The sequence below is a fragment of the Primulina tabacum genome, chromosome 17 (assembly GCF_025594145.1).
Source record: "Primulina tabacum isolate GXHZ01 chromosome 17, ASM2559414v2, whole genome shotgun sequence".
NCBI lineage: Eukaryota > Viridiplantae > Streptophyta > Magnoliopsida > Lamiales > Gesneriaceae > Primulina > Primulina tabacum.
Genome location: NC_134566.1, coordinates 12,366,352 through 12,376,669, shown reverse-complemented (window position 1 = coordinate 12,376,669; position 10,318 = coordinate 12,366,352). Strand labels below are relative to the sequence as shown.

Below are 10,318 nucleotides of genomic sequence, written 5' to 3'. Positions count from 1 at the left end.
TACTTGCTGTGTTGTTCAAAGTGTACCTTTCATTAGTTTAGATTTTGCATGATGACAGGTTTTCCATTCAAATGCATTTTTACATCTATGATAAGCAATGCTTCAAACTTGAATATTCTAAGAAAAATATACATGAAATTTGAATATGGTTCAATAAAGAACTGCTGAACTGTCATCGATATGTTGTCAGAGTCGAATTTATAGATACTTAATTTCCATTAAATTTTAAACCAAGTTTTTAATACCTAAAAAGTTTTTAGGTACTTAAAAACTTGGTTTTTTTTGTATTACTTTCATCATAAATAGGCAGAAGATCGTGTTTCAGCTGCACTTGTGGATCTACTTTTTGGTTTTTGTGTTTTTTCTTTCTTTTGTGTCTGATGATTTCCCTGAATTGCTAGGCTTGAAATGTATCAATTTTATAACTAGCTCATGTGAATTGTTGGTTTTGTATCGAATTCAGACTTGCGAAGGCCTAACAAGTTGTGAGGGTAGAGATGGAGAATCTATGGACCCTGTTTTGTGGGGAATCCAACTGTTCAGACAGCAACAAGATCCCTTGTGGTGCTGATTTGATTTTTCGAACACGCTCTTCTTCTTGCACCGATAGTGTGTTAAGTCTTTGTTTCGATATCCTGCTCTTCGTCATGATCTTATTCACTATAGTTTTCAAGAAATCACTGAAATCCTCAAATGTGAGAGCTTCCACGTGCCGCATATCGAGTTTGCAGTTAGTATCAGCCATTTTTAATGGTTTTCTTGGATTGGTCTATCTATCTTATGGTATCTGGATTTTGGAAGAAAAATTGAGAAAAACTCAAGATATTGCACCTCTTCTTTCATGGACAACGTTCATGCTTCATGGATTAATTTGGTTGTTAACTGGATTAATAGCTAGTTTGCAAGGAACACGTTTTCGAAGAGCCTTGTTGAGGCTTCTATCAATTCTTGCATCCCTCTTCTCTGGTATAATTTGCGGGTTTTCACTTTTTCTAGCTATTTTTAGGAAAGAGGTGACATTTCAGAATTTTCTGGATGTTATTTGCTTCATAGGATCTTGTTTATTACTATTATGCACCTACAAAGGTTACAGACATGAAGGGCATGACGACGACGATATCCACGGTCCATTACTCAGTTCAGCCAGTAATGATTATAAAACTTATTCAGGTAGTGGTTTGAGTCCATTTGCAAAAGCCCGTTTTTGCAGTAAATTTACATTTTGGTGGTTGAATCCATTAATGAAAATGGGAAGAGAGAAAACTCTTGCGGATGAAGATATACCTAGTTTACGCGTGGATGATCGAGCAGAGTCGTGCTACTTGTTATATATGGAGGTATTGAATAGAAGGAAACAATCGGATAGACTAACTGAATCCGAAATCTTGAAGACCATTCTGTTATGCCATTGGAGAGAAATAGTCATATCCGGATTCTTTGCACTATTGAAAGTGATGACTGTCTCTGCAGGGCCTTTACTGCTCAAAGCCTTCATAAAAGTTGCTGAAGGAAAAGAAAGTTCCAAATATGAGCGATACATATTGGTCGCAGTGCTTTTTTTGACAAAGATCCTTGAATCGATATCTCAAAGACAGTGGTATTTCAGGTCTAGACTAGTTGGTCTTAAAGTTAGATCCCTACTCACTGCAGTCATTTACCAAAAACAATTGAGATTATCAAATCTGGCTAAATTGAACCACTCGAGCGGCAAGATAATGAACTATGTTACAGTTGATTCTTATCGCATCGGGGAATTCCCATTTTGGTTCCACCAAATATGGACTACAATCCTGCAACTCTGTCTTGCAATCCTTATCCTCTTCCAAGCTGTAGGACTCGCCACGATTGCATCTATGACTGTCATAATTCTCACCGTTCTTTGCAATTCGCCGCTTGGGAAGTTGCAACATAAGTTTCAGTCTAAGCTTATGGTAGCGCAGGATGAGAGGTTGAAGAAGATGTCTGAGGCTATCTTAAACATGAAGGTATTGAAATTATATGCGTGGGAAACTCATTTTCGGGAAGCGATAGAAAATTTGAGGGCCATTGAAGAAAAATGTCTATTGGCAGTTCAGCAGTCTAAAGCGTGCAACATCTTCATTTTCTGGTTGTCCCCTTTATTAGTCTCTTCTGCTACATTTGCTACCTGCTATTTTCTTGGTGTTCCTCTATCTTCTGCAAGCGTCTTCACCTTTATAGCAACTTTATGGCTGGTCCAAGATCCGGTTAAAAGTATTCCTGATGTTATTGGAGTGTTTATTCAGGCGAAAGTTGCGTTTTCCAGGATTGCAAAGTTTCTGGAAGCTCCTGAACTGGAAACCGCGAGTGTTAGAGTTAAGTCGTGCGTGAGCGATACAAGTATTTTGTTTCAATCGGCTAATCTATCGTGGGACGAGAATCCATCCCGGCCAACTCTTGGAAGCATCAGTTTGGGTGTTAAACCTGGTGACAAGATTGCGATTTGTGGAGAGGTGGGTTCAGGGAAGTCCACTCTTCTTGCTGCAATTCTTGGAGAGGTTCCGATAACTGCTGGCACTGTGAGTAAATTCCCTTCTTTTCCTCGACTAGCACGATGCACCTGCATTACACGTAATATTAATTATATTATAAAAATTAAAAAAATTGATTTTCTAAAAAACAACATGAATCATTTTGTTATTTATCTGGAAATTTATTATCATATTAGATGATTTATAAGAACTTATATAACTTACTCTCAAAATTGTTTCCCAAATTAAAAAAAAAATTCAAGCAGATGATTTTAAATTATATAATAAATTGTAATGAACATAATATATAAAACAAAATGAACTGAAACAAATTTTTTAAAAAGATATATTCAAACACCACGTTTAAAACGTAATAATCTAAAAATCAATCAAATTATGGATTTTATCAATCTATAAATCATAATCTACAAAAGCGAAGCATACTAAAGATAAATAATTATCAATTTAAAATCACCGTGACTAACTCATAAAAACAATATTAAAACAAATGAAATAGTAATATCGATAGTAAAATATAACTCATAATATTTAATTTAACCTCCTAAAGAATTTTTTTACTTTTTATTTTTACAATTCTATATCATGGATAATAAATTCTATATATCAATCTTTCATAGACTAACATTGATGACAATTAATTTCTTGTTAAATAAGTTTTAAAATAATAAATAAATCAACATATGTAAAGAAATGCACATTCAAATAAGATTATATGATAAATATCAAATAAACTCATATAATAATTATTAAATATAGATTTTAAACTATTTGTATGATTTTCACCATTAAAATTTGAAATACAACAAAAGAAATAAAATTTCATAAAAAAATGTTATTTTTGTATCTATTGAATTAATTAGTTTGATTTCAAAATAATTAAATAAAGATATTAAATATCATATGTAAAAATTCTGATACTTTGACAAATGCTAATCAATTATCATTATAATTATATTTATTATAAGGATTATATCATATTGTTTTTACAAGTAGAAAATAACTTAGAGTCTTTTTATTGCTCATTAAATCTCTTTTCATGAACTACATATTCAAAGTTTTGATTGATAATTGATTTTACAAGCAATACATGTAATTTTTTAGTTATACAATTTAATAAAATAATTATGCCTATAACATATATATTCGTTATAGATGATTTTTTTCATATTTTTTTTGAAATCGTACTATCTTTTAAAATCAAAATTAAACTATTTACTTTCAATTCTTTGTTAAAAAACCCATAAAATATGTTAGTTATTCTACTATTACATGTATAGTTATAAATTTTTCATGTATCTTTTTGTGATACTTATAATTTATTACTTAATTAGAAATTACACTAAAAATATAATTTACAATGAAATCATTGGAAAAAAATGTAGAGAGAAAATTAAAAAGATTAAACATTTAAATGTAGTATAAAGATGAGTTATTTGATAAAATTAATATAGTAGTTACATTATAGTATAGAAAGTTAATTTTGTCATTGCACAATTGAAAAACAATGTCCTTTATCTACATTTTTTTTATAGGTATATAGAATCTTTATATATGAGACGAGTCAACCCTCGATATTCACAATAAAAAGTAATACTCTCAGCATAAAAAGTAATACTTTTTCATGAATGTCTCAAATAAAAGATATGTCTCATAAAATACGACCCGTGAGACCGTATCACACAAGTTTTGGCGATATTGTAAGGGGCAAAAACACAGTTTACAAAAATGGGGAGTGTGACAGGCGAGGAAAATCAGATCTGAAGTCTCACTTTGTGGCAATGATTGAGCTTATTAGCATGGAAGTACACAAGTGATTCACCTTTTACAAATCTTAAAAATATACTATAACAATGTAATCTGTTTTTCTCTAACATATTTTAGGTACAAGTACATGGGACAATTGCTTATGTCTCTCAATCGGCTTGGATTCAATCAGGAAGCATTCGAGAAAACATTCTCTTCGGGTCTACCTTCGATAACAACAAATATCAAGATACACTAGATAGGTGTTCACTACTTAAAGATCTCGAGCTGCTACCTTATGGTGATCTCACTGAGATAGGAGAAAGAGGAATAAACCTTAGTGGTGGCCAAAAACAACGGATTCAGCTTGCTCGTGCTCTTTATAAGGATGCTGATATATATCTCTTGGATGATCCGTTTAGTGCTGTTGATGCACACACTGCCCTGAGTTTGTTTAACGTTAGTATATTCCCGTTGCAAGTAGAATTTAGTTTTACGCGTTGTATGCTAAAAACTCTGTTGAATCTTGGCAGGAATATGTAATTGAAGCCCTCTCAACAAAGACAGTTTTGCTCGTGACTCATCAAGTTGATTTTCTTCCTGCATTTGATTTTATCTTGGTGAGTTTTTCTTTAGGGAATTTTATTTGTCTGAAACTTCTTATCCACTTCTACTTCAGAACACAAACTCCATCCTCGAACAGGTGAAAATAGTTCAGAATGAACATTGAAGGAAATCTTTTCTAAAACTAAATCATAAGAAAATCATCTTTATCAAATTTGATTCCTGAAGATATTATTTTGATTATTAATTCTTGTTTCTGCATTCAGAATTTCATCATAAAATGACAAGATTGGCGATGCATAATGTGTGTTGAAAACAATAAAGAATGGTTGCTGATTATAGTACCCCTTTCTTTTGAACAGTTCATGTTAGATGGGGAAATCTCGCATGCTGCTCCTTATTCTCAGTTGCTGACCTCAAGCAAAGAATTTCAAGACCTTGTTAATGCACACAAAGAAACCGCTGGTTCCAGGAGGCTTTCAGACATCAGTTCTTCCCAACATCTTGGATCTTCTTCTAGAGAAATTCGAAAAAATAATGCAGAAATGAAAGTTAAAATATCTGAAAATGTCCAGTTGATTAAGAAAGAAGAACGAGAAGCCGGGGACACTGGATTCAAACCGTATATTACGTACTTGAAGCAAAATAAAGGATTTCTTTTCTACTCTGTGATTGTTCTGTGCCAACTGGTTTACATGCTAGGCCAGATTATGCAGAACATTTGGATGGCTGAAAATGTTGATGCTCCAAATGTCACCGAATTGAGATTGATCGTAGTTTACTTGTTGATTGGACTCGCCATATCACTATTTTTACTCTGCCGAATTGTATTCGCAGTTGTTTTGAACATTAGGTCGTCAAGAGCATTATTTTCAAGACTACTGATTTCTCTGTTTTGTGCGCCAATGTCGTTTTATGACTCTACACCTTCGGGAAGAATACTTAGCCGGGTAAAGATTCCATTGATTTTAAGTCGTTGTTTCTCGTTATAGTGTTAAATATATCCAAGAGGAGTCTATTGCCTACAGTCTTTCTTGAGTGTGGTTAGACCCTGGGACATGAGTCCTATGATACTGATGTTTGTCTTGTGTAATTGATATATCACAGGTCTCCGCGGATTTGAGCATAGTTGATCTAGATGTTCCTTTCAGCTTGATTTTCACATCGGTATCGACCATGAATAGTTATGCAAACATGGTGGTGTTGGCTGTTGTCACATGGCAAGTACTGCTTGTCTCAATACCAATGATATTTTTCGCCATTCGCTTGCAGGTAACTATCATCAGTACAGACATACTTCAACTCAAATGTTCAGATCTTCTCGCTTAACTTCTCATTGTAGGAAATTTAATAAGAATAAGTTGAAATTAATTATCCGGATATGCTTGCATATTAAAGCATATGATGAAACAACAATGAGAAATTTAAGAAGTAAATTGTTCAAAGTTTTTGCACTTCATAGAAAAATTTTGATTTTAGACCTCAAACTAATTTCCAACAATAAGTTTTAAATTTTGGTGGCAAGATTAGAACATTTTGTTCAATGATTTTCCTTTTTGAATGGCAAATACTAAGTCTGATTTGAATTGCACATCTTCAGAAGTACTATTTTTCCTCAGCCAGAGAGTTCATGCGGATTAATGGAACAACAAAATCTTCTGTAGCAAATCATGTTGCTGAGTCTGTGGCAGGAGTCATTACAATAAGAGCTTTTGAAGAAGAAGATCGTTTTTTCTCCAAGAATCTTGAGCTGATAGACACCAATGGAAGCCCATATTTCCACTATTTTTCGGCTAATGAGTGGTTGATCCAACGGCTGGAAACACTTAGTGCAGTTGTTCTCTCATTTGCAGGCTTTTGCATGGTTTCACTTCCATCTGGAACTTTTAGCCCCGGTAGGTGAAATGTAAAAAGATGGGTCGGCCTGCTCATGAGCAAGCTGGTTTGTTCCACATGAGCTCATGTCGAGCTCGAATTTTTACCAACTCGAGCTTTGAGTTTATTGATAGCTAACGTCAGCTCATCTTATGACTATTTTTATCAATTTTCACAATATAGAAACTAAAACCAAAATATTGTTCTTTGCATATATTTATTCATGCAATACTATTGCTTTATTAACATATTATCAGTGATGACATTCATAGATCCTAGCAGACGAGCCAAACTCATTATCTGAGTTCTCGGATATGTTCTTCAAATAAAACTTGTTAGGCTAAGCTGCATTTGAGCTTGAGATGTAGTTTCTTTTATTTTGAACTCGATTAGTCAAAGTTCGAGCAATTGAGCTCAATTCTTTTGTTGAACTTGTGCCTGAGTCTGAAATTTCACAAACTTGATTCTAACACGACTTAATTTTACACCCCTATACATAATGTAATACTACAAACATAGAAAGGCGTCCTCTTTTATTGCTCAAATGGTATTACTTTCATGGATTAAGATTTTGTTTATCTTCATATGTTGTTGCAGGATTTATTGGAATGGCGTTGTCCTATGGTCTTTCATTAAATGTATCTCTCGTGTTTTCCATTAGCAGCCAGTGCAATTTATCGAACTATATTGTTTCAGTAGAAAGGCTTGATCAGTATATGCACATACCAAGTGAGGCCCCTGAAGTGATAGAAGAGAATCGTCCCCCTGTCAACTGGCCAATGGAGGGTAAAGTAGAGATTCAAGATCTAAAGGTAAACATTTCTTGAGTTAGTTCTAATCTAAAAAAGTATGACATTCTCCCTAAATACTGATTTTGATTGGAAACAGATCAAATATAGACACGATACACCACTTGTTTTACACGGGATTAGTTGCACATTCAAAGGAGGTCACAAAATTGGCATCGTTGGTAGGACTGGAAGTGGGAAGACCACACTTATTAGCGCCTTGTTTCGCCTAGTAGAGCCTGCAGGAGGAAAGATTTTGGTAGATGGGCTTGATATATCAGCACTCGGACTTCATGATTTGAGGTCTCGTTTTGGGATCATACCTCAAGACCCTACTCTTTTCAATGGAACTGTGAGGTACAATCTGGATCCATTTCACCAGCATACAGAGCAGGAACTCTGGGAGGTAATTTTGTATTGATTTGACTTCCAATATTTTTGTAGATTTAAAGAAAACTTCTGTTAAATCCATAATCTTGCCTTCAGTTTTTAAGTATGGCCTTGTGATAAAAATACAACATAACAATGTCTTCCTTTTTCTTGTTTCATTGAAACTAAAGGTTCTTGAAAAGTGTCAGCTCAAAGACACAGTTCATGAGAAGGAGAATGGATTAGACTTTTTTGGTAAGTGATAGGATCGATCATCTTTTACCAAAACCATATAATAGGGCAAGCGTCACTTTTCAATTGTTGTGCCATATTGATAACCATACTAGATCGTGGGAGTAATCGTTGTTACTTGTTTTCAACAATTGATTCCTTTGTATAAAAAAATATATATGGTAATAGTTATACAATCATCTTTTGTTTGAGTGACATTTCGAAAAAATAACATAAGATTTCAGTCTCAGAAGATGGTTCAAACTGGAGTGTTGGTCAACGTCAATTGTTATGCTTGGGGCGTGCTTTATTGAGGAGAAGCCAGATCTTGGTACTCGATGAAGCAACTGCATCTATCGACAATGCTACCGACATGATCTTGCAGAAGGTTATTAGGAAAGAATTCGCAGACTGTACAGTTATTACTGTGGCTCATAGAATACCAACTGTGATGGATTGTGATATGGTTCTTGCCATAAGTGAAGGTCTGTATTTATATATAATTCATAATTTCCAACTTGTTGACACAACATTTTTATAAATAAATTTAACCGTATCGGCATCATATAGGAAAACTAGCTGAGTACGATGAGCCGGTGAAGCTAATGAAAAGAGAGGATTCATTGTTTGGCCATCTAATTAAGGAATATTGGTCTCACCACGACTCCGCGGAACGAGAGTGAAGCATCTAGTGCAAGAACTACTTATGTGGAATGTTGCAAACAGTTTGTACCCCGAGTTCTTCATATGTAACCTGTATTTGCCTCTATTCACATCATCTAACACAAGTCTCAGAAGTGATAATTTTGCCTTGCATTTTGGTGTCTCTAATAAGGTTTATTTTCTTTGTAAATATTATTATATTTATCATTTTACATATTAGAAATCTGATATATTTGCTTAACATTAATTTTTGAAATAACATAGTACACATTTATTGTTCAATCACGAGTATCTTTGTCGATGATAAGTATGAATACTTGATCTGTAGAATGATTATTTATGCTGTAATAAATAGTTTAGTTTTGATGGATAAAAAAAATTATGTTTTAAGGTGTTTATTTTATATATATATATATATATATATATATATATATAATCAGTGGAAGAATTTACTTGGTTCGGATTGAGATTAATCCTACATCCAAGGTTCTGAAAACACCCCAATTTAATCCACTAAAATGAACGAGATATGAACGATTACAACTCTCTCAGAGCCACACCACAACTGAGTTCTCAATACAATCCTATATCTATGAATAGCAGGCTTGTATATAGTGATCGGTCTTCCCCGTTAATACAGCAACTCTGGACTCAAGAATTATATAACGAAGGAAGGAAGTTATGGTGAATCAAGTGCACTATGTTCAGAGAGTTTCTATATCATGAAGAAGAAGAAGCTTGGCTGTTATCTCGGTTAACAACCCTTTAACCACCTCATTCCCTCTAAATCCGTTGACCTCAAAGATATTTGTCACAGCCGTTGGATGAACACCTTTTGGCTATAAGTAATCTCAGCCATCCAATTAACATAATGAGTCAAATACATATTCACAATTCTCCACCTATTTGGCTCATTTCAGTGGTTCCAAAATCATGTTCCCAGATTCAAGAACTGACAGTCATTCTTCCATGTTGAGTAGGCCCAGTGCACCCTTGAGTTTGTTGACTGTGATAACTTTTGTTAACATTTCTGCAGGATTAACCTTTGTGTCAATCTTCTTGACACTCACTAGTTCCCTAGAGATGATTTCCCTCACAAAGTGTAATCTCACATCGATGTGCTTCGTTCTTTCATGAGATACAGCATTCTTTGAAGGTTGGATTGCACTTTGTGAATCACAATAGATTGTAGCACATTTCTGTTCATATCCCAATTCAGTAACAAAGCCCTTAATCCACAAGGCTTCCTTTATAGCTTCCGTAAGAGATATATATTCAGCTTCGATTGTTGAAATGCTATTACATGCTGTAAACTTGATTTCCAGCTTACAACATTTCCTCCAACCGTAAAAACATACCCGGACAGCGACCTTCTTTTATCAAGATCAGCAGCATAATCTGAATCACAATATCCTATGACTTCACAGGTTGATTGTTGAGATTTAGAGTAAACTAATTTCAACTTCTTAGTCTCCTTTAAGTATTTTAGCAGCCACTTCACAGCCTGCCAATGTTCTCTACTTGGCTTGCTTATGAACCTGCTAATTAAGCCAAGTCCATATGCAATGTCAGGTC

General features: G+C 34.2%; 1 protein-coding gene across 1 annotated transcript; it reads left to right on the top strand.

Moving 5' to 3' along the window:
* Positions 1–253: 253 nt before the first annotated feature.
* LOC142530363 (ABC transporter C family member 10-like) lies at positions 254–8,984 on the top strand. The gene is made up of 11 exons (XM_075636167.1): positions 254–2,537; positions 4,392–4,712; positions 4,787–4,873; positions 5,180–5,767; positions 5,925–6,089; positions 6,418–6,712; positions 7,290–7,504; positions 7,581–7,886; positions 8,041–8,104; positions 8,326–8,565; positions 8,651–8,984. The coding sequence occupies exons 1-11, from the start codon at positions 498–500 to the stop codon at positions 8,761–8,763; spliced, it is 4,434 nt and encodes a 1,477-aa protein (XP_075492282.1). The 5' UTR covers positions 254–497; the 3' UTR covers positions 8,764–8,984.
* The last annotated feature ends 1,334 nt before the right edge of the window (positions 8,985–10,318 follow it).